The sequence below is a fragment of the Schistocerca serialis genome, chromosome 3 (genome assembly GCF_023864345.2).
Source record: "Schistocerca serialis cubense isolate TAMUIC-IGC-003099 chromosome 3, iqSchSeri2.2, whole genome shotgun sequence".
In the NCBI taxonomy this organism is placed as follows: Eukaryota; Metazoa; Arthropoda; class Insecta; order Orthoptera; family Acrididae; genus Schistocerca; species Schistocerca serialis.
In genome coordinates, this window is record NC_064640.1 from 642,107,221 (window position 1) to 642,133,727 (window position 26,507).

Below are 26,507 nucleotides of genomic sequence, written 5' to 3' on the forward strand. Positions count from 1 at the left end.
GTGTTATAGTCGGTGCACGAGCGATGGGACACAGCATCTCCGAGGTAGCGATGAAGTGGGGATTTTCCCGTACGACCATTTCAAGAGTGTACCATGAATATCAAGAATCGGGTAAAAATCAAATCTTCGACATCGCTGCGGTCGGAAAAAGATCCTGCGAGAGCGGAACCAACGACGCCTGAAAATGATCATTCAAAGTGACAGAGGTTCTGCAAATTGCTGCAGATTTCAATGCTGGGTCATCATCAAAAAGTGTCAGCGTGCGAACTATTCAACGAAACATCATCGATATGGGATTTCGGAGCCGAAGGCCCACTCGTGTACCCATGATGACTGCACGACACAAAGCTTTAAGCCTCGCCTGGGCCAGTCAACACCGACATTGGACTGTTGATGACAGGAAACATGTTGTCTGGTCGGACGAGTCTCGTTTCAAATTATATCGAGCGGATGGACGTGTACGCGTACGGAGACAGCCTCATGAATCCATGGACCCTGCATGTCAGCAAAGGGACTGTTCATGCTGGTGGAGGCTCTGTAATGGTGTGGGCGTGTGCAGTTGGAGTGATATGGGACACCTGATACGTCTAGTTACCACTCTGACAGGTGACACATACGTAAGCATCCTGTCTGGTTACCTGCACGCATTCATGTCCATTTCGCATTCCGACGGACTTCGGCAATTCCAGCAGGACAATGCGACACCCCACACGTCCAGAAATGCTACAAAGTTCTCCAGGAACACTCTTCTGCGTTTAAACACTTTCGCTGGCCACCAAACTCCCCAGACATGAACATTATTGATCACGTCTGAGATGCCTAGCAACGTGCTGTTCAGAAGAGATCTCCACCCCCTCATACTCTTACGGATTTATGGACAGCCCAGCAGGATTCAAGATGTCAATTCCCTCCAGCACTACTTTAGACATTAGTCGAGTCCATGCCACGTCCTGTTGCGGAACTTCTGCGTGTTCGCGGGGCTCCCTACACGATAACGATATTAGGCAGATGTACCAGTTTCTTTGGCTCTTCAGTGTAGAAAGGCGAGGCGTACACTTGGTATGTGTGCAAAAAGGTCCAGAAGATAATCGGATGAATACAGGCGCTTTCATCATAGCTTTTGAAGAAAATGTCCTCTGAAAAAGTTACAGTTACGGTGTATAGGTGAGACGTGAAACCTTACTCCTCATCGTCCATAAGGTGTTTTCGATGCTTAAGTTTTGGATACATGTCATACCACTGCACGGTAGCCCCAAAGTGCTGAAATTAGGGAATGTTACTCCACAGAGGTCGTCGTCGTGAACAATCGCCTTTATGTGTCAATTGTATGGAACACCGACCTCCATATTCAACGAATCGCCCAGCATTTAAAAAAAGAAAGTAAAATATAGGAATATAATTGATGGACCGCTTGTCATATACTAAGGCAAGAAAAATTATAAACTTATACATCCAGTAGACACAATGACAAATTATGAAAAAATCACATCTATTACCCCACTTACCTCAACTTTTCCAAAACCAAATCAGACACTTCTCATAAACCGGGAACATGCAACCAAAACGAAAAACTATCTGCAAAAGAGGTCTCCAGCCCTCTTGACTCCCAAGCCTACAAAGCCAGCAGGAACTTTCCAGCGTATACAGCAGGAGATACCTCATATTCCTCAGACAGCACAAGAGAGGAAGTCCCACTCTACTGCTTCTTCCTCAAAAATATAACAGATGTACGATCAAATAATAATCAGTACTTAAAAGAGACTAAGACGTCGACCCAAAGATATGTCCGATGGTCTCCTTTGCCGGATGTGCAATCTGAAAAATTACACAAAGCAGAACAGTAAAAGGATAAAAAGAAGGAAAAGGCAAGGAAGGTATAAAGCAGAGAACTATTTCATCGGTTCTGACGGAACCGAAACTCCCCTTGACAGCAGAAGAATCAATTGTCACTACGGCAACCACATTGGAGGCATTGGAAAATTCTGCAAATCAACATAAGCTCACCGGATAAAAAAATTAGTTACCCTTAGAGAAATAATTACAAGCATCATTTAATACCGTGTATTCTGCCCCTGGATTTGATAACCGCCTGGATTCGTTTAGGAAGTGAGGCCACCAGGATGTGCAGCTACGTCGTAACCAGATTAAGCCATTGGCTGAGGATTCGATCGCGCGTTTTATCCGCTGTTCCAACATGTCCCACAGATTTTCTGTGCGGTTCAGGTCAAGTGATTTTGCAGGCCAGTCGAGATGTAAAAGGGTGGGAGAGTATTCAGAAAACCAGTCACATATTCTTCCAGCCTGATGAACTTTGCTGTTGTCGTCTTGAGAAACTGGGGTATTAATATCATAATCATGCTGACTGGAAGGCAACACCTAATCATTCAGAGTGTTTAAATAAACATGCTAGTTCATGTTAGTGATCACCTCGGTGAGGCGGCCCAATTCATGATAAGAAAAACAACCTTAAAGCATCACAGACCCACCTACGGCATGCCCCTGACCTTGCCACATTCAGGATGAAATGCTTCATTTGGCCTTCGGTGCACTCGACGACGTGCTTCATTTGACTATAAGCAAAAACGTCATTCGTCAGACCACACTACGTTCCTCCAGTCAGTTACTGACCATGTTCAATGATTTTTGGGGGAATTGAAGACACTCGTCTTTACGCTCCTGCGTGAGCAATGGCCTCTTGCAAGGTGGCAGACTTCAAATAATCTCTGCATGCAGTTCCTGTCGCAATGTTCTCTCGCTAACAGATTGGGATGGACCTTCATTCACTACCTGCAGCGATTCCTGTCGGGTTTGGAAGCGATTTTGATTCATAAATCGTGAAACGCGTCTCCAGTCCCTCTCACTCAGAATCTTTTTCTGCCCACAATTCTGACGTGATTTGTGGCCACATGTGTTACACCACCGCTTGTTGACACGTTGAACAGTCCGCCGCGGACCATCAACAAACCCAGCAACTTCACACATCTTATAGCCATGGACACCGCCAGACACGATTGCCCCTTCTTGCCACTCTGGCACGTCTTCACATATACCCATGCTTACGTGCATCGTCCGCTTGAAACATAAATATTTGATTGGTCGCCACTTCCTTACGCTCACGTAAATGGCAGTCGCGCACGGCTAAGCACGTGACACGATCGCTCCACCATCTGTAAAGGCTTAACGATTCACCTTTGCGTGCCCACTCGTGTGATTAATTTTTTATCTGATGAGCTTATGTCAGCTTCATCTCCACTGATAACATCGACAACTTTTCAATGATTTTGCAATTGAACTGCAATGGCTGCTATCGTCATCTGCAAGAAATTCAACAATTACTCATTAACTACTCCACAATATGCGTAGCAGTACAAGAATCACGATTTCTTGAACCCCATCTTTCTACTCCTGGAAGATACAAAGTATATGGCAAAAATGGAACAAACGCGAAATTAACATGCCTAAGTGCTTGCAGACTAGTGAAAGCAAACACCCTCAGTGACCAAATACCTATAAACTACACTCGAAGCAATAGCCATCAGCACGCAATTGGTTCAAATGGCTCTGAGCACTATGGGACTTAACATCTGAGGTCATCAGTCCCCTAGAACTTAGAACTACTTAAACCTAACTAGCCTAAGGACATCAGACTCACCCATGCCCGAGGCAGGATTCGAACCTGCGACAGTAGCGGTCGTGCGGTTCCAGACTGAAGCGCCTAGAACCGCTCGGCCACACCGGCCAGCAGCAGCACGCAATTGACCATAATTATGACAATCTGTGCCGGCCGGAGTGGCCCTGTAGTTCTAGGCGCGTCTGTCTGGAACCGCGCGACCGCTACGGTAGCAGGTTCGAATCCTGCCTCGGGCATGGATGTGTGTGGTGTCCTTAGGTTAGTTAGGTTTAAGTAGTTCTAAGTTCTAGCGGACTGATGACCTCAAATGTTAAGTCCCATAGTGCTCAGAGCCATTCTTATGACAATCTGTAATAATTACATTCCCTCCGTCCGATAAATTACCTGCAGAATGCGGAATTTGGTGTGGGACATCGTGGGTGGCGGCGCTATACGTGACCTTCAAAATGGTGTCTATAACTGAGGTGCGTTCCAAGCACAGAGAATCGCAAATATTCATAGGCGCTTGCGGAATGTCTACAAAGACGTGGCAGTGAACAAAAGCACGGCGAGTCGTTGGGCCAGGCGTCTGTCATCATCGCAACAAGGTCGTGCAGACTTGTGCGTTCTCCCACCTGCCTGCTGCCACACACAACTATGACTCCTCCTCAGGAAATTGAAGAAACAACTTCAGCGTGTTCGTCGCCAGAAAAATGCAAACGAACTTATCCTTCTACATGACAACGCAAGGCCTCACACAACTCTGTGCGACCGAGAGGAGCTCACAAAATTTCATTGGACTGTTCTTCCTCATCCGCTCTAGAGCCCAGAACTCGCACCTTTCGATTTCCGTTTGTTTGGCCCTATGAAGGATACACTCCGCGGGAAGCGGAGACGTTGGCTCCGATGTAAAGAATAGGGTTTTGTGTCCAGAAGAGTTGGGAATAATATGGTGTAGTGAAATCCTGAATAAAACCAACCTGCTCTCAGAAGGAACGTGTTGCATTACTTATTGAATGTCCCTCCTACATCACAACGATTGTTTTCCGCGTTGGTCACTGCGAATTGTTTTCCACGTTGGTCACAGCTGGAATACTTGCTGCACTAAGGCGCAGATCACAATAAATACAGAGAAGGGAATTGACGATGTAGTGCAAGACGCAACAGAAACGATCATGCAAGCTGCAAAATCTACAGTACCATTAACTTCAGGTTCTTTGGCACGGAAACCTGTTCCATGGTGGTGCAACGAGATTACAGATGCCATGAGAGAATACTAAAGGGTTGTACATGAGACACAGACAACACCCCTATATAAAAATTAATTTTATGCAAAATATCTAGGGCGAAAGTCCTAGTTACTTAGCTAAAGAAAGGAAGAAAGAGTATTCGGAGCGATACGTTTCTTTTATGACGTCACTTTTACAAGCGTGGACCAGATTACTGCGGATTTGTGAACTTCAGTATACTAATAAAATCCAGGGGATCATCGGCGAAGGGGAATTAACATCAGTTCCTCTGACATTGTTGAACTTTTAGCAATATATTATGGAGAAACGTCGGCATCTACATCTACATCTATACCCTGCAAACCACTGTGAAGAGCATAGCAGAGGGTACATCTGATTGTACCAGTTACTAAGGGTTTCTTCCCGTTCCATTCCTATATGGAGCGCGGAAACAATGATTGTTTAAATGCCTCCGTTGCAGTAATTAATCTAATCTTGTCCCCATGATACCTAACAAAGCCATAGGTAAGGGGTTGTAGTGTATTCCTGGAGTCATAATTTAAAAATGACTCTTGAAAAATTGTAAGTAAGCTTTCTCTATCTTCAAGGGCCTGCCAGTTCAGTTTCTTCATCATCTCCGTGACACTCTGCCACTAGGCAAACAAACATATACGTCCAATATCCTCTGTTTTTCCTACTTGGTACAGGTCCCACACACTTGAGAAATATTCTATGATGTGTCGCACGAGTCATTTGTAAGCAATCTCCTTTGTAGATTTTCCCTAGTATTCTACCAATAAATCGAAGCCTACCACCTGTTTTACCCACATCTTATCCTGTGTGATCATTCCATTTCATATTCCTACAAATTGTTGCACTCAGGTCTCTGTATGAGTTGGGCAATTCCAACCATTTAAAGCAAGTTGCCAATCATTCCACCACTTTTAAATCTTATCGAGATCTGACCGAATATTTCTGCAGCTTCTTTCAGACATTGCGACATTATAGATAGCTGATTCATGAGCGGCGAGGGTCTCAACACACTTCCCTGGGGCTCATCCGAAGTTATTTCTACGTCTTTCTATGACTCTCCACCCAATACAACTTGTTGCGTCCTCCCTATAAAAAAACTCAATCCAGTCACAAACATCGCTATATACTTCATACGAGCGTACTTTTGATAATAAGCGTAGATGTGGTATTGAGTTTAACGCTTTTCGGAAATAGAGAAATACTGCAGTTACCTGTTTGCCTGGATCCAAGACTTTCAGTATGTCATGTGAGAAAACTGCGAGTTATGTTTCACATGATCGATGTTTTCTGAAGCCATGTTAGTTGGCATAGAGGAGGTCATTCTGTTAGAGATAATTCATTATGTTTGAGCTCAGAATATATTCTGAGATTCTGTAACAAATCGATTTCAAGGATATTGGAAGGTAGTTTTGTGAATCACATCTGCTACCGTTCTTGTAGATGGGTATTACCAGTGGTTCCTTCCAATTACTGGGTCCAGTTTTTTATTCGAGGAAGCTACTGTACATTATAGTTAACTCAGCCGTAAATTCAGTATAAAATCTGGTAAGGATTCCATTGGGCCCTGGATCTTAGTTCAGTTTTAACGATTTCAGCTGTTTCTGAATACCACTGATACTAATATCTATTTCACTCACCTTTTCAGTGATACGAGAATTACTTTGGGGCAATATTCTTGAGTTTTCCTTTGTAACAGATCATTTTAAAACCGAATTTAAAGTTTCTGCTTTGCTTTGCTACTCTTAATTTATGTTCCTATCTCATCCACAAATGACTGGATGCTAACTTTGGTGCCACTAACAGCCTTTACGTAGGAGCATAATTTCTTTGGGTTTTGCGAAAGATTATTTGACAATATTCTGCTATGGTAGTCACTGAAGGCTGCATGTATTGCTCTCTTGACAGTCAAACGCGTTTCATTCAGCACTTCTCTGTCTATAGTCCTATGCCTTGTTTCACGCATATTATGCAGTAGTCTCTGTTTCTTTGGAAGTTTCTTTACAGTTAATGTATGCCTTGGTAGATCCCTTCCATCATGAACTGTTCTACTGAGTACATATCTATCCAGAGCACCGTGGACTATTGTTTTGAACTTGAGGCATAGTTCCCCTACATGCTCCTGTCCAGTGCTAGAAGTTTCTATTTCCTCACTGAGATATAACACTACTGCTTTTTTTTATCTAGTTTACTCTACATACAAAACTTTCTACTTGTTTTAGTTGCCCTTTGTACTTTGACAATCATTGTTGCCGCAACCGCTCATAGTCATTTATACCAGTTTTGATGTGGTCATCCCCAAAGCTGTCAGGCCCATTTGTTGCCATTACGTCTAACACACTTTCATGATGAGTGGGTCTTGTCCTAGTTTGGGTATACATATTGCGATACTATTTCTCCATTGGGAGGAAACTCGCCATCTTGATATATCTTGCTGAAAAGTTTTAGAATAGAATTTTTACTTTTTCTACAAGATTTTGAAGCATTTGATTATGTATGTTGTCTGGTCCAGAGGACGTATCTAATACTGCGATGAAATGTCGGTGGAGCACCAAGGGCTCTCTAAACGCAAACTCCAATCATATGAGACGACAGGTGGTAGTACGAGATCTTCGGAATCCACGCTGGTATCGGGAAAGGGGATTCCAAACACCAACAAAAAGGTGCATTGACCATCCTTTCTGGTAGTTTACCCAAGTTACTGGTTAGGTTGATCAGTCTGTTCCTATTTCTCCTTTTCCAATTGCCATATATGGCATAGCATACATATTGGAACTTACAGACAGACCATAATTATATGTCAATGATCTATGTTTATATTATAATTCCGTATCGTCGTGTATAGCAGAACGACACCCACAGATAACTATATACCGTAAAACGGGGTAAATGGCAACCAATTTGAACTTTCGTTGAAAAGTTTACTTGTTGTTTGTCAAGATTAAACAAAAAAATACTGCCCAAAACTCAGATCTGTATTGCTCTTATCATCTTATGCTATTTTTATCAAATTATTTTTTTCAATAAATTAAAAAAATTAAACATGGTGTTTCTAATCACCCCACAGATAGGGGTGAATAGAAACAGTGTTATAAAACTATCATTGTTTCTTTTAAAAGCAAAGAGAGGTCGATAGAAGCTATGAAATATATTTTTCTATTATAAAATAAACAAATAAACATTTATTTCCAAAGATAATGGTTTATTAATTTTAAAAGTAAATAAAATATACAAAAATATGTGTCACGTGGCTAATCTATTCAGACTTTAGGTGAAGAAACAGAACACAGCTGTTTATCATGAGCCTGGTACTGTATTATTAATAAATTGTTAAATCAGATAGATCATCCTCAAAACATAGCATGTCTTTGAAACGAGGACTTGAACTGAGAACCGGCGACGACAATTTTAGGACGACATTGTTCCTTGATACAAAAGATTCTTCTTCAGTAATTGTGAACTTTTTGGTTTGAGGAACTGATTTTAAAAATGTCCCAACAAAACCATTGACAATGAGGTACTTAACTTTGCAAACATAACATCGAAAAGATGATGTTTTACCATATACTTTGACCACCATATAGTCACCTTGGCTTATGGAGATACCAGTATTTTCATCCTATCTCAAGAGTCTGAAGAGGACAAAATCAAGTCTTCATCACTGTCCCGCACTGAGTATGCATCTTTATCCTCTGATGATGAATCAAGACGTTTTCTGTTTTTCTTAGTATTTGTTTTTCGTTGTCTTGGTTTGCTTAAATGTGCAAGGGCTTGGATTACCGAGCGAGGTGGCGTAGTGGTTAGACACTGGACTCGCATTCGGGAGGACGACGGTTCAATCCCGCGTCCGGCCATCCTGATTTAGGTTTTCCGTGATTTCCCTAATTCACTCCAGGCAAATGCCGGGATGGTTCCTCTGAAAGGGCACGGCCGACTTCCTTCCACATCCTTCCCTAAACCGATGAGACCGATGACCACGCTGTCTGGTCTCCTTCCCCAAACAACCAACCAACCAATCTTGGATTACTGTAACGTGAAGAAGTGAAGGTTACATCCTCCCATCCATGTCCTCAAAGTCATCAACAATAACACTTCTGCCAGGTTGGACATTAACTTTTGTCCTTTTTCTCCTTTGTTTAGGAGTCTGGTTTTGTCTAAGACTCTGGTAGAGTTCTTTAAAACTGTTGTCAACAGCATTAGTGGATTCTTCAATATTGTTGGTATCCTGGTTTTCAATTACTGGTATGCCGGTACCATTACCTGGGAGCATTAACAACACTTTATTGCGGTCTAGATGCACAATCCCACATTCCTAAAACCTGCAATAACATTTTTTTCCCTTCAAGGAGTCACAAAACTTTCTCAAAAGCAGAGGCAATTTATCCTTAGGAACTGTTGACTCATTTCTTCCTGGGCCTTTCTTCCATTCTTCTAATATATGGCGCCAAGTAGTTTTAAGAGGTCGAAAAAATGCCACATCCAGTGGTTGTGTCAGATGTGTTGAATTTGCTAGTACGAATATAAATCTTATGTCATTGTCCTGACACAACTTAACTGATTCTATGGACAAATGCGAAGATAAATTGTCTCCACTGATAAATTTCTTACTTTCCAGCTTATTTAGGTATGGGGCAGCAACTGTAAGGACCCAGTCGTCGAAGCGGAACGAATCGAACCAGCCATATTTTGTTTGATTGTATCTTGCATATTTTGGCCCACCTTCGGCACAGCTTCGATATAAATGCAAAGCCCTATACACGACATAAGTGGGTAGTATAGTGCCATCTGCAGCAGCTGCAAACATTGAGATTGATGCCTTTGAGGAGTTCATGACCCTTTCGGGATATTTAGTTCCCCTCCGTGTGCTACCTTTCGTTTCCTTGGATCATCTGTAAGGCTTGTCTCATCATAAGTTATTATATTAGATGGCGGCACGTTCTCCAATTCCTTTGACAGTTAGTCGAAGTAACTGTTGATAGTTTCTAGTGTAACACCAGCTCTGGAGCATTTTATGTTTTGGCAAATTCACACTGCTGATTGACCTTCGTGTCGCCTCATAAATGATTCCACAAAGTCACGACCACGGAGATTATTCATAAACCTTCTCACTTCCTTCCTCCTTCTGTCAAGCGACTCCTTTACTAGAAGGATTCAGGTTGTAAAGTCAATAGGATAGCTCCATTCGCTGCATATTTTCAATCTGTCTACAAACAGCTTCTCTTCTTCAAAAGACAAGGCAGTTTGTCCACCCTGAGGTTTAATGTTGGCCCCTCTTTTTGGATGTCTGTATAGTACGCTACAATGAATCCCATGTTTTCCAGCTGCTTTCCGCAAGCTAACCCCGGTTTGATGTCAGAGAGGGCATTGTTTATATGATTAGGTCTGTGTTTTTTGTAACCACCTCCTATGATGGATTTGTATTTCTGTGGCATATTTGAACAGCAACTCTGAAAAAGGAGGATATGTTAGTTTTGCATGTAACATAACTAGATAATGATATAGTATTAATATGGGATATTAATAGATTTTTTTAGATTTTGTTATTGTGGATTGAATAGAAACATGAATTCTGGCGTTTCTATTCACGCCACAATAACAAAATCTATTCAGCCCGCAAAGTTTATAAAGACTACCTAAAAAATTTGAAAATTCACAGACCTGATTTCATTGAAAGTGAAACAAAAACCAGCCCTTACTGTTTTATATAGATGTTATACCTAGTACTTACAATTCCATTAACTGTCATACGTAGAATACATGTTTACTTACGAGAGAAGTTCAAAGTGGGTAGGAAAACAACTTAAAAGCTATCGACACAGACACAAGGATAAATATCAACCTATAATTCTGCCAACCCAACAAAACATAATTTCCTTGTTACTCTGAAGTGCTGCCAAACCAAAAACAATAATAGTTAAAATTAAATTATTCAAAGTAATTGCGTATATGAAGTTTTGTTTCTATTCACCCGGCTGTTTCCATTCATCCCCTTTTAAGGTAGAAAACACAAAAAAAGGATGCAGAACCATGGATATCTAATCATGCCTCACATACTTTTGTGGAATACGGTCTGCCCATCCTAGAAAACCAATTACTGGACGTAGTGGTCCAGCAGACTTTTCTAGGAGTTCTTTTTTACTATAAACTTATATGCAAACCACATATACGAAAACTCAAGACTTTCAGAATGAAGAAACTCAATACTCTCTGTTTCCCGGTGACGGTTCCTGGGATGCGAATCGGACGGTTTTATTAAAATTTTATAAAGCGCTCAGTTTATCCCATTTGGACTATGGAAGCATTGTTTATGTCTCAGCTGCACCATCTGTCCTAGAAGTATTCCACTCTGTACACCACAATGGAATCCGTTCGGCAACTGGAGCTCTCCGAACGAGCCCAGCCAATAGCCTTCTTGTAGAATCAGGAATACCACCATTTAAAATATGATGCCAACAAAAATTGTTTAAGCAAGCAATCACGATTAATAAAATGCGAAACAACCCCGCTCATCCCATTTTATTTCACAATCCCCTGACCCAGTGACTCATGAACCACTTTCAAGCAGGACACCTAGAAGCAGTACGACTGGAAGACCTCCAGCAAGAGAAGTTTCCTCTGATTATATGCATGCAGTACTCCCAATCGCGAACGCCTCAGTGATATATTCCCTGACTGGTAGCAAGGACGGACCAACAGTGCGACGCCAAAGACGAATATAGCTCCCAACGTTTATTGTTCTCCATTTAATTCAGTCATACAGGAGTATCGACATTTTTATCTCCTGTGTTCTAATGGTTCCAGAAATAATGAACAAATCGGATATGCATGCATACATAACTGGTTTCTACAAAAACGTTCTCTACCATCACCAAATGAATACTATGTCTATATTGTAGAGTGAATAACCGTTCACAGAACACTGCAATACACAATAACTTTCCCCTGACAGAATTCCATAATATGCAACGATTCCTTGAGTGCATTCCAAACAATAAATAAGTGTTATCCAAAACATCCAGCCTTTCTGTCGATGCCAAGTCATGTTGGCATTCCAGGTAATGAGCTAGCTAACAAATTAATCAAAAAGACAACAGAGATGGAAACACTCCAACCAGATACTCCAAGAGTTAAATCAAGTACACGCACTAGACGCCTCATCCCGAAGAAATGGGAAGACAAATGGAGAAACAGTACACAGGTCAATAAACTAAGAATCATTAAAAACATCACCAAGGTCTGGCAGACTTCACAATAAAACTCAAGGAAGGAAGGTATTGTCTTATGCCATTTGAAAATTGGACATACTAAAATAATTCATGAATTTCTACTATGATGAGAAGAGCCCTCGTAGTATGTCTGCGGAGAAACATTGATGGTTAGCCACATCCTAGAAGATTATACAGCTAGCCAAGACTGGCGATGTCCAATGGATCTAGGACACCACTTATCATAGATTCTAGTGGATGATGAAATAGCTATAAGCCAGTTCTTCCAAAGGAGTGGATATTACAACAAGATTTAAAGACGACACCATTATATGTTGGCTTAGGAGGTGGAGGGGGTAAGGCAAGCAGTGGACAAGAAATCTCTCACTCTATTGTCGAATACTATATGAGGGTGAGTCAAATGAAAACCTTAATTTTTTTTTAATATCATTTATTGTGCAGAAGTGGTACAAAGCTGCATCACTTTTCAACATAATCTCCCCCACGTTCAATGCAAGTCCTCCAGCGCTTACAAAGTGCATAAATTCCTTTAAAAAAAATCTTTTAGCAGGCCACGCAACCACTCATGCACCGCGTGGCGTACCTCTTCATCAGAACGGAACTTCTTTATTCCCATTGCGTATTTGAGTGGTCCAAACAAATGGAAATCATTTGGGGCAAGGTCTGGTGAGTATGGTGGATGAGGAAGACACTCAAAATGCGTTTGTTGCAACGGTTCTACAGGCAGTGTGGGGCCTTGCATTGTCATGTTGCAAAGGAACACCTGCTGACAGTAATCCCCTTCACTTTGATTTGATTGCAGGCCGCAGATGATTTTTTAGGATATCTGTGTATGCTGCACTGGTGACAGTGGCCCTCTAGGCATGTAATGCTCCAAAATAACGCCTTTTTTGTCCCAAAAGAGAATCAGCATAACCTTCCCTGCTGATGGTTCTGTTCGAAACTTCTTTGCTTTTGGTGATGAGGAATGGCGCCATTCCTTGCTCGCTCTCTTTGTTTCTGATTGGTGGATGTGAACCCAGGTTTCGTCGCCAGTAATGATTCTTGCGAGGAGGCCATCACCTTCTCGTTCAAAGCGCCATAGAAGTTCTTCACAAGCATCAACACGTCATTCTCTCATTTCAGGAGTCAGCTGCCATGGCACCCATCTTGCAGGCACTTTGTGAAACTGGAGCAAATCATGCACAATGTGGTGTGCTGACCCATGACTAATATGTAAACATGCTGCAATGTCATTCAGTGTCACTCGGCGGTTTTCTTTTATTATGGCTTCAACTGCTGCAATGTTCTGTGGAGTCACAACTCGTTGTGCCTGACCTGGACGAGGAGCATCTTCCACTGAAGTTACACCATTTGCGAACTTCCTACTCCATTCATATACTTGCTGCTGTGACAAACATGCATCACCATACTGAACCTACATTCGTCAATGAATTTCTATAGGTTTCGCACCTTCACTACGCAAAAACCGAATAACAGAACGCTGTCCTTCCCTGGTGCTGGTGCAAGTTGCAAGTGGGGCAGACATCTTTATACTGATACTGCGACGGTATGTGTGCATCTGCACTATGCTGCCACCTACAGGCCATTCTGCACGCTGTTTGTAGCACGCTTACCAACTTACAGGATTGACTCACTCTCGTAATATTGACTACATATACTAGGATGCCATTTTAAATTTTAGCAATGATCATAGTTTTATTATTGGCTGTTAAATTGTAGTAAGCTAGTTACCTTTTCATGTACTGAGTACAAAACGTATGACAGTTTCAATACTATTAAATGAAGAGAGAGGAAAATATGTTCATATCTACATCTTTGAACACAATGAGACGATCAATGAACTAATAACCATGTAACTGAGTCCCTTTAAATTGATCATCATCAGATAAATAGACCAGTTACCAATAATATTCATAATATGATATTTGGGGTATTTAATGCAAAACATATTTTGTTGTTTTTACAGGGCATTTGATCCGCCCATATAAAACCAGCAATATTTCTTTTGCTGCCCTTGTATATATAAGTAATTTCAGTGGCTTTATGTGATAATTCAGTACCTCAACACGGCTGCACAACGTAAAACATTCCAGCACATAGTGGTTCTAAAATATGGTGCATCACATAATTAGCTAAAGTTTTTGAAATGCATTTTTTCTATATTTGATTAGCCAGAGTACATTCAGATTTTTTGCTGGTTACTGTTAACATATGCATTAATATTTTAGTGCAGTACGTTTCTGATCAGTAGAATAAATTAATTCATGATACTGACTAATGTGTGTTCCTTTTGTTTTTCAGATAAGTTTGCCAGAACAGCTATGGAATGCAAGCTTCTCCTCTTTGTGGCAGCCACAGTGTTATTTACGGCTGCCGTAGTGGCCGAGGTAGAGAAGTGTGGTGATGAACCAGGCAAGTCAACAATAGAAAACTGTGGTCCCACATTCCACAACAAATGTTTCTGTGGAACAACTTGCTACCTCAACAAATGGTATTATGTTGTTAATTGTACAAACACAGGATTTACGGATACATCAGTTCTTGCTAATCTGCCACCTGAGATAGAGGTAAGAGATTTTTTAAACTGACTGTTTATTTTTATGTCATTAATATCACTGTTATAAAAGATTATGTGTCTGTGCTTTATACTTTGGAATATATTTTTCTGTGCCATTTGTACTTATCATCAAACAGTAACATTCATCATATATAAAAATATGCTCAGAATATTAAAAAGATGGATCTCAACATGCCATTTAAGCTGCACTGGTCCATCTTTCTTCAGTTGCTTTTCTTTTTCTTTGGATGACAATTATCTGTGTTTTTGAGTAATGTTAACTACTGTAACAATATATTTTTCTACCAGTTGAAAATTTCTTACTCAGAGGTTTCTTTAAAATTTATGTTGAAAGCTTTACTTATAATATAATTTATGTTGTTTAATTAACAGTTATGGTGTACAAAAAGCTAATTTCTTAGAATATACAACTTCTAAAGCAAAATGTACTGTCTCTGCATGTGTACAGTAACAGTACCATAAAAAATCAGAACTCTGGATTCATAGAGTTATATTTCCATTCATTGTGTTTATTCAAGAAATTTTAAATTTATGATTACCTTTGTAATAAAATATTGCATAAATATACCAGTTAAAAATTACACATAATTTAGTATGAGGTCAAATGTTGGACCTGAACACATTTCAAAGTATCACACTTGGTGTTTGACATTGAAAGGTAAACTGAAGCAGTATACATCCTAAAACACTAAATTTTGTGACTCAGTTTCAGTTCAGTGACCATTGTAGTCTTGAGGTATTTATGACTTCTGAACCAAGAAGGCTGATACAATGTCAGGGGTTCTCTCAAGTCCATATCACAGTAAATGGTATTACACCATCAGGAAAGTCAAGTCAATACGTAGTTGTAATCCAGCATCAAATCAACACTTTATGTGGAATTTTACTGTCAGTTTGGGCCATGTGGGCTAAATAGTGATAATTCCATGCTGTGGTCACAATGAAATGCTCCAAACCACTTCTCACTGTGTATGGCCCTCTTCTGTCCACTGGTCCCATATATGCATCAGTGTCATAACAGCACGTCCAATTTAACCTGAAATGTGGCTGTATGATGTTATCTATTTCCTGGACCACTTGAACTTCCTCACATACTGACATAGCACCTTTTGCTACTGGCTCTTGCTTTCATGTTTACAGTTTGTTTGCAGGCTCTTCAGTGAGTGAACTTAACATTATAGTGATCCTTCCAGTCACACAAGACTGGGTGGTGCTGCTTCTTTGCGTATGTCAGTTTTCAGCAGTTGTAATCCTTTACTAATGATATGCATTTCTAAGCACACACAGAGATTGGATTCATTGTTTGTTAGTGTTAATGTTCTCTCTCTCTCTCTCTCTCTCTCTCTCTCTCTCTCTGGCTGTCTCTCTGGCTGTCTCTCTCTCTCTCTCTCTCTGGCTCTCTCTCTCTCTCTCTCTCTCTCTCTCTCTCTCTCTGCCACACACACACACACACACACACACACACACACACACACACACACACACAACGAAACCGAAACACTAGTCCCTTCTAATGTCATTGTGAAAAAGTCAGTCATATTTGCACAGCCAGTCAGCCCTTATCATTTTTGCAAGGCAAGGGGCATATCCGACAAAACCGAAGCTTTGCATTTTCCATCATTGTAATATTTGCCTCAAAATTAGTTTCTTTGCTTACGCCAGCCATAATAAGTTCACTAAATTCTTCATTTAGTATTGAAATACTGTTCTGGGGCACATAATAATTCACAAAATTTAGATTGTCCTGAATTTTCAACCGAAAAATATCAAAAGTATCAATACCAAAAACGTTTTGGTTGTCCTTTGAGCACAACACAGTGAATGAAACTGCCTCTGTAAGATTGCAAAACTGGCAGGAAGTCTGCATACATCAAGAACTGGAGTATAATGACCATTAGAAGCTGAGAGAGTTATCTATGACTTGTACAATTTAGGCTTTCCTAACAGTTCATAAAAACTTTTATCAAGCAGCAGCCACGTTCACTTGTTCATCAAAGTAATAATCTAATACAACAATCAAAACCTCATAGTCTACGCTTTTGGGGCAGTTGATGGGAAAAAAGTTTACATGCCAGTCTGTATACTGTGACACCTACTGTCACCATAAATGTTGTTTTCTGTCCGTACCTTGAATATGATGTGGAGTGAAGAGCTTGGTGTCTGTGGTAAATGATGACACAGAATGATTCTTACACATGGCTGGCCTCTTCAACATTTCTGTATTTCTGCCGCTTTCTGACCACTGTTACCAACAGATATTTTATTGCACTCCAGTGACTGTGGCTGTAGGTGTGCAACTTTCCCCTTTTCACATTGACACACCTGGGCCTGCTTCAATTGCCACCTGTGTTACATGTATCGTGCATTCCCTTACATTAATAAACTTTGACAGCCGTGATACTTCTCCCTCTAAAATAATTCATGGACATATACACAGTGTGTCATTATTTCCTTAAAATTTACAAATACATTTGTTTTTACAAAATGTTTCAGACAAGCTTGGCACATGATATCAACTACTACTTGTTGCAACTGTGCAAAATTAGAGACAAGTCCAAGAATACTCTTGTTCCTCCCTATATTCTGACAGGCAGAAAGTTCAAGATAATAAACATAGCTGAATATTTATTAGAAACTCATAGTGTCACTCTAGAGTGACATCGAGACTCAGCTGTGGCACTACTCCAGATGACTCAGGGACATATACTGCATGCTCAGCTCATACTTCTGCCAGCCCTGTGTTACATGCATCATGCATTCCCTTACATCAATAAAATTAGACAACCATGACAGAACTAAATATCTGGTAAAGGCAAATATGTAAAACTGCTATAAAAAAGCAATAGTTACGAAAATATCAAAAAGTGCAAACTAAATACAAAAATAAAAATATGTGCAGTATGTTTCATGGAAGTAACATATGAACACATTATCAAGTATTCATTGTGGTCGTTTAATATAAATTGTCATGCCCCTCTTGCACTGAAAATTTCAACTGGAACAGTTACATTCATAGTCGACATATGAGGTTGCTTGGCTAACATGTGCAAGAAGTACAATTTAAAAAATTATTTATGTTTAAAAAACTAGAATATAAATACTATTCTGAATTTAAAAATTTTATCAGCTACTATTTAGAGTGCTGAAAAAACTTAGATTACTGAGGACAGCATATTTGATCAAATAAAATGAATATTTTATTTAATTACAGTAATTACAGGACATATACAATTAAAAAATAATAAGGAAACTTTATTTTTGAAGAGACAACATTTTCCCAGTGAAGGGCCATAGAAAGAAAAAGTAGAGTTAAATGACAAATGTTCCGTGTGACACCAGGGTTAATTATCTACATGCCATGTGTAATGAAATAATATGTTCATTTTACTTTACTAGATGTGTGGCCTTGAATTTGTGTTTATTAAAAAAATAAAACATAAATAATTTTTTACATTGCACTTCTTGCACTTGTAAGCCAAGCATACTCACCCACCCTCTGCAAATATAATTGATCCAGGTTTAAGGTCCAAAGTGCAACCAACAAGTAATGCAACACATTTTATTTCTGAAAGCTGGTTGATTTTATTCAAGATTCCAATACACCATATTATTTTCGACTTTTTTGGCTAAAAAAATCTATTTTTCAACATAATCTACGTCCAAGTGACAGCCTTAGGTCACCCTACTGGGAAGGCCTGTCTGCCTGCATGGTACATACTGCATCAACAACCTGTCCATCAGCCATGTACTGCTTCCCATAGGAAGCAGTACATCCTTCACTGGGCCAAAGAGATGGAAGTCAGAAAGCAGGGAACCCTATGGGCACAAACCTGTGAGTACTGGTAGACTAGTGTGTCAGCATTACTAACAAAGATGTCCAGTTGAGCAGTGAGGTGTTTGATTATGATCCATTGAGCACCTCAAATGAGACTGTCTGCAAGTACCAATATTGCAGGAGTCACAGCTGTGTGCAGCCGGTCAGCACACGTGATATCAGACAGGTTTGCATGACCTTGTTGTGATGAGGATGAGATACCTCACCCAATGACTCTCTGTGCTTTTGTTCGCTACCAGGTCTCTTGTAGACATTCTGCAATCACCTACAAATATCTGCAGTGCTCTGGTTTTCTGCCAAAAGAAACTCAATGATAGCTTTCCAATGGAAGGTATTACGGATGCTATTTTGAAGGCTATGTATAATGCTGCCACGTATCAGAACTTCAAGAAACTATAATGGCTGAAGCAGGAATATCCATGATGCTGCACAACCAATTCCATATTTTTTCAACCAAAACTGGCTGAGAAAAAAAGTGTTGCATTACTTACTGAATTATGACACATGAGGAGGAATCACAGTTTATTTTAAGTGATCACAATGAGTACTTTATGACACATTGCTATGTTAGTTCCATAACAAGATACCAAGTATATTTTTATATTTCTCTGTAGTCAAGAGTCAAAACTGGTTAACTGTAATTACGTCTGCCAAGTGCAATCAAAAGAAAGTATTTAAAATAACCTGCATCTCCCAGTTTGACAATGTCAAATTTTATTGATTTCTCCCATTATGTTAACAGTAACCTTTTACATGTTAAGAAATATGAGTTAATGATGAATCCTATTACAATACTTTTTTAAAAATCTTTGCTATTAATCCAGAGCAATGATGGTTACACAAAAATGAACAGTACTCAAGACTTTGTCACAGGAGAATTCTTTATGCACCTCCTTCGTGGATAAAACACATCCTTGGAGCTTGGAGTTCTCCCAATGATTGATTATGTCTGATATTTGCCTACCAATTACTATATGTATGTAGTCATACTATTGTACATGACTCTAGGAGAATATCCTTAGATATTTAACAGTTGTCAAATGCTCTAGTGATTTGTTAGTGGAGGTATAATCAAACAATATTGGGTATTTTTGCTTATTCAAATTCATGCCATTACATTTGTTTATGTTGGAGATCAGAGGCCCATCTTCTGTCTAAATTTTGGGTACCTGTTTGTCTTCTTGCATCTTACAACAAATTTCTGATTAAATAACCTCCTTACATAAACGGTCCAGTCACATTAATTTGACCGCTGCCTATGTTTGATGTCCATGCGCAACAAACACTCACAGACAGCAGGTGGCAGTGTTGTGTCGGTAGCTGGGCCGACACCGTGAAGTTGAGATGGCTGAAAATGCACGCTAGACTAATGCAGACGGGCGTGAAGTACTGGAACAGGATACGTAATTAATGTTAGGAAGAAAAGTACGGAGCAGGTTTAATACTTAACTTTACTGGTACATCGATCTTGACGATACACAGGAGACTTTAAGTACAATCACTGTATGGCTAATGGCGCCTTGCTAGTTCGTAGCCATTAACTTAGCTGATGGCTATTCTGTCTCTCGGCTAATGAGAGAGAAAGGCTTCGTACATCTGGTCGGTAGCTAGGTTCTCGTACAACTGGGGCGAGTGCTTTCTCGTATCACGAGACCTGCCTTGGTGGTGGCGCTAGGTCTGCGATTACACAGTGGCGACACGCGGGTCCGACATGTACTAAATGGACCGCGGCCGATTTAAGCTACCACCTAGCAAGTGTGGTGTCTGGCGGTGACACCACAGGCAGCACTAGTAGTAGAGGGTATATAAAGCATGTTGGGGAACATGGAAAACAGTTCAGTCATTGTCATAATGTGGAAACAGAGTGATTTATCTGAACTCCAAAAGGGCATGCTCATAACTTTTGGACCAGTGATGGAAGCATTTCTGAAGTGGCTAATTTTGTAAACTATTTGTGTGTCTCTACAGTTAAACTATACCATTCATGGCAAAATGGCACATCCAAAACTGGCACCAAGGCAACTTTGAAGCATCATGGGCTATAGACGACAACAGTGAACAGTGGCTCTGGAGAGGTGTATGGGTGAACATAAATGCAAATGTTGGTCATAACTTTGGGACCAGTGGTGGAAGCATTTCTGAAATGGCTAAGTTTGTAAACAATTTGTGTGCCTCTACAGTTCAACTATACTGTTCATAGCTTCAAAGAGCTACTAATGTTGTTTATTAAGTGACTGTGTAAATAGTGACAAGTAATGTGCTTATTACACCTTCTTACAATATAAGAACAGCCTACCCAGCAAGGGCACCACAGAAGTTTGTCCTGTGAAGGGAGAACAATACTCCAAAATTTTCATTTTATACAACAGTTGCTGAAACCACAGGGTGGTCTCACAACTATCAGCCAAATAATGCTACAATTAGCTAAATGAGTGGTTTAGCAGAAGCACAGAAAATCGCTTTTAGAAGTGAATTCTGTAATGAATAAAATTTCTGTGCTCCAGATTCCAGGAGGGAAAAGTGACCCATCTTGCCCCACTTTGTGGACTTGTGGTAACAAGTTCTTCTTGTAATAAGTTGTCATTCTGATCACATTTGTGGTCTCATAATTTGGGAGCATGCGTTTTGTGTGCTAGAGTGCAGTATAATTTTTTTCATGCTTTCTCTTTGCTTCACCATGCAACCTTATCATCATCATTGAAATTTTGATGTTTTGCACTGTATTATGTGGGCTAAATATTTTGAGTTGTTGGGTTTAAGATGAGTTGTCCTATATTACAAGTACACACTCTGTACACAATATTATCAAATGAAATCAATCAAAAATCAGTCACACAATCATTGTAACTTAAAACAGAATGAAATTGCTTGGCAGCATCAAATGAAGGTCTCAAACAGTACTGCCTCTAGAAACTAGATACATTTTTGTTACTTTCATCTATGATTATATCAATCAAAATACACAAGTTTCATTAGTTGACATTTCTCCTTCTCTTACCAAACATTTCCTAGATTCCAAAGAATGGAGTGCGTAGCTGTTGGAATATGGATAAAACTAATCGATATAATGGTTATCAGACTGTTTATCTGACATTCCTATCCATGTCACTTACCTTGAAATTATTTCTTAAGAATAAGAGGCAATAGATTTTTCCATATTTGTACCATTTCAGTGCACAATATTTCTCATTGAGCCACTTCACTTTCCCCTTATTTTGTAAAATGATCACACCCTGTCAAATATTTTAATCTACAGCCAACTTTCAGTTATCCATTATAACTTCCAACAAAATACTGCCACAAGCTTTCTCATGTTTTAACCTAACCTTGACTTAGATTTCATACGGTACATTGGTTTTTAAAAAGGCTAGACACAGCATTAAAAATAAAAGACATTATGTTATCAACACACTGGTGTAATGGTTTACTTGTAAACATTTTAGCAGAAGAAATATGTTTGTGATTTTTGGTTTGCATGATAGAGAAGACAATAATGAACTAGTAATAATAAGAAGACATGGAACTAGAGAACTGAGTAAATGCCAAACCTCTCCAGAGTCTATATGGTGAGATAAAACAATGTTCTTAATTATATTTTGTTTCTGGATACAAAGAAAACATATTAAATAAACTGCCTCTGACAAATAATCAGTTACAGCATCTGTGCTCATTGATTTCATAAAGTATTTTAGAACAGAAACCATCTTCGTGCAAGATCACAAAATCTATTTAGAGTACCTGTAACAAAATGGAACCACATTTATTAACATCTAAAGTTTCCTATACATTTTCATTGCTTTCATAGATATCAATAAATGACAAGAAATATGATACATTTTACATTTTTAGTAGTTATTTAAATATGCTACTCTCAAATTTAATGGATGACAGTGCAGTTCTGTGGAAGAATACTTGAGTTTATATTGCATGCAGTAAGTGTTCCTTTCAGAAGCAGCCTTTATTACATTGCTCAGTTTAAAATGCAGTCCTGAGGCATCTCTCACACATCCTCCACATTCTCGCACAATCACCTTTTGCAAAACAACAACAAACTGTCATGAGTTCAATCTTCAAGAGCATCTACCTCCATGTCTACAAGAAAATTAAAATTTCAAAACAGCATAGACCTTCCAACAAGAGGTAATTTGTTTTGGGCTTGTTTTCTGCCTAGACAGGAGGTTTAGTTGACAGCGTAACAATAATGAAGAATACAACTGATAGAAAGTGTTTAATATAATAAAATCTCCAACATCTGACAAGCCCCCTACACTGATTCCAAATACACTAATAGTTACTAATACACTTGAGTTAGTTTTATGATTATTCAAACTGTCCTTTGCCATGGACCTATTCCTGCAGTTGTCTTTAAAAGAAAACAATGAATGCTTCCTTGCTACAAAGCTTATTATAGTCATCTTTTTAGCCTCATGCTATTGCAAAAACAAAATGAGAGACAATTAATAGTAGGCATATACATATACTGTGAAATGAATACCTGTAATTTTTGTTTTGGTGTCTTAATCAATTTCCATCCATATAGATTCTATTACCATGATTTATGAAGTCATACATTGGTTCAAATTACTGGATTGTTGATTTTACACTTATTAATTTAAAGTTATCACTTTATATTTTATTTTAGAAATGCTTTGAAAGTGAAAACAGAAATACATTTGTTGTGCTTGTTTTAATACAGTTTTTTCATTATTTCAGGTACTGGTTTTCAATGGAAATAAAATAAGAGAACTACCATGGAATGTGTTTGGAAGATTAAACAACTACACAAAACTGCAAGTAGTTGACATGTCAAATAATGGACTACAAGTTATTCGTGGGAAATCATATCACCGAGTCAGTAATGTCCAGCTACTCATTCTGAACCATAATGAACTAAATATTTCTTCAGATGGTACTGGGAAAGAAAATTATCACCATCCTCGAATATTTTCTAATTTTGAACATCTTATGGAACTGCATCTTACTGATGCATTTGCTGATAACACACCAGAAGGTCTCGCTGAAGATTTGCATGATATATTTGTCAAAAGTAATTTGACACATCTCATTAAGTTACATCTTGAACAAAACGAAATCCACAGATTTAAGGATCCAAAAGTATTTTGTGATCTCCCTGCACTGATGGACTTGCATCTTGGTGACAATAAACTGAAAGATCTTGATTTTAATATTGAATGTTTACCTAACCTACGTTTCATTGATCTGGAAAAAAATGACATATCAGTACTTGACAGCAAACAGCTTGATAAATTGGATATTTTACCCGCTCGAAACCAAAGCCTGCTTGTCGATCTTGGTGGAAACCCTTTCACATGTGATTGTCGAATAACAGATTTTTACAGATGGTTACAAAACACGCATGTGGCAGTAAGGAATAAAGGATCTCTTCAGTGTCATTCAGGACTGCCAGAGAGTAATGCAGGACAAATTGTTTCTTCACTTCGTCAGATACAGTGTCCCCCAGAAGAAGCAGCAAGTTCACAACATCATGTTATTCCCATACTTGTCAGCTTTCTGGTTTGTTTAATACTTATATTTTGTGGAGTTGTTCTTTATATGAACTGGTTTATGATTAAGAGTCATGTGACACCTATTTTAGACAGCATCTCAAGGAAAGTGCAGTACACATCTATTGGTAAACAAGAAGAGCAGGAAATGGATGTGTGATTTTTTGCCGTTAAAACTGACAAATAACCTTTGTCTGTATTTAAAACTGCAGTAGGTTCTTTTTATTTATTTATTATTTTGTTTGAAGTATAGAGAGCTTATTGTTTTGGATTATGCATTTAAAGTGTTGTCCGCTCTGTCATAGTTGACATGTTTACACATGTGAGTAATTCTTCTCTACTTTCATATGAATGTGTTTTTTGACTGATGAAATTCTTGCTGTAGAATATAGAGAATGGCACTGCAGATTGTTCTCAATGCTAAGCACATTTTCTTTGTACTTAACAGTTATTGCTTTGATTTATTCCTTTCAGTTTAATCAGACAAATTTAAGAACACTTTTGACCCATACAGATACCTGGTTGTACTAACCCATGTGACATTTTGATGTATAAAACTTAACGAGTATAAAAGTAAAACATAACAAATACATAAGAGGTAATGACAATCACAAATTATCTACTTGGTGATGCATAAGAAAAAAGGTTCACAGTGGTGTTTGATGATATGGCTGAAGTTAATGAAAGGCTCAAACAAAAGTACAACATGCAAAAAGTTCTATAATAGAAGGTGCTATGTGTCACAGGTGATATCTCAATGTTAATGAATTATCTTGTTGGGATCAATGTTGACTGTAATAATCTTGTCTCTAAATGTGGCGCCAATACAAAAGCAAAATTTAGTATTGAATGTTCCATGTTACAGCTGCACAACCTGACTTTTGCAAGAATTACCAGCAGAAAGTTATTGTTAGTATTGCTATTATATTGTACTATTTATGCATAAACACATTTTAGTTAATACACAAAATTACCATCTTCATTGCTGTGCAAGATTTGTGCAGAAAAAGATGATTGTTATCCCATCCAACAGAAATCACTGTGATTATTTTAATTAAGAAAATGTTGACTTGCGGATATTTGGTATTATCGTTTTAGTTAGTAAGTTAGTTACACATTCCATTGATTAAATTTTGTGGCAACTTACTTTGATGTGGTGAGTGTTAATAAGCTTACAAATAAGACAAAGTTATGAGTAAATTAGCTACATAGTTGATGTTACTTAATTGGATTTCTAATTTTATTTGAAGCAACAACAATGTAGATTAAAACATAACTTATCCACCAGTAGATACTATCCAATCAAATATTTAACTACAGAGTACAAGGAGTTGCCAATGAGAAATGATTTAAACTGTGTTAACTGTATGATAAAACCTTGGGAGGTGGTAAAGTGTTTTTATGGTTACATAATGTACTCTTTTCTGTGCAAGAGTAAGGTCAAGTTGTGGATGATGTAGGCTGTTTTCGTCTCTGATGTTATGTTTATGAACGCTAAGTTACTTTAGTTATTTTCAAATTGTGACTGGTTCTTCACAACCAGCTTTACAAAAGATGGATGGTTGGTTGGTTGGGGGTGAGACCAAACAGCGAGGTTATTGGTCTACAAAAGATGAAATATGCAACTGTTGTTAGGATGCATAGATTTTTAAACAGTTGCCTTCATGGGATTCAAAGTGGACACCACATATTATCCTTAAATCACATTTGTATACAACATATGCACAACTCAGAAGTAGCATCATGTTCAAGAAGTGTTAGCCTAATAATTCACTCTGGTTGATAAAAAGAACTATCAAGGCATATTGTTAGAGAGATTGCCTAAGATCGTACCCCTTACTTACATGTATTCTATATGTGAAGCTGCGTGTTTTAATGGAGTTGTAAATGAAAAACCAAAAGATATATAATGCATTGTCGTGACCCATATAGCTTGCCATAAGTACAGAACTGTCAAGAACTACTAATTGAGATTCTCACAGACAGTTTGATGTGGCTCTTTGTGATAATAATTGACATAGTAAAATGTAGATAAATCACTGGTAGAATGAAAAGCTTCAAATTATATCCTGAAGCAAGTATGTCTGAGTGTGAAGAAGAAGAAATAAAGCAGACTGAAAAATGTATAAAAGCTTTATGAATATTCTTTGTAAATTTTCTAGTAATAAAGACCAATTATTAACTCATACTGAGTAATCTCTGCTGTGCTTACAAAATTATCTCTCTCTCTCTCTCTCTCTCTCTCTCTCTCTCTCTCTCTCTCTCTCTCTCTCTCTTTCTGGTCTATGCTACATAATATATATCATATGTTTAAAGAGAAACTGGTAATTCACAATGTACCTCTTTGTGAATGGGAGCCATACAATAGAAGTAGCAGTATTAAATAACATAAAAACATGGTACTGTTTCTAGGGACTGCAAAAGTTATCACATAACAGAAGATTTATCCAAGCTGACAGCCGGCATGTTGG

General features: G+C 38.7%; 1 protein-coding gene across 1 annotated transcript in view; it reads left to right on the top strand.

Annotated features, from left to right (window-relative positions):
- The window catches only part of LOC126470525 (phospholipase A2 inhibitor beta), a 138,585-nt gene extending 112,363 nt beyond the window's left edge, over positions 1-26,222 (top strand). Inside the window, exons 2-3 of the mRNA XM_050098444.1 lie at positions 14,400-14,665; positions 23,225-26,222. Coding sequence (XP_049954401.1) covers positions 14,420-14,665; positions 23,225-24,196 — 1,218 coding nt within the window. The 5' untranslated portion in view covers positions 14,400-14,419 and the 3' untranslated portion in view covers positions 24,197-26,222. The remainder of the gene's footprint in view (positions 1-14,399; positions 14,666-23,224) is intronic.
- Positions 26,223-26,507: the final 285 nt, after the last annotated feature.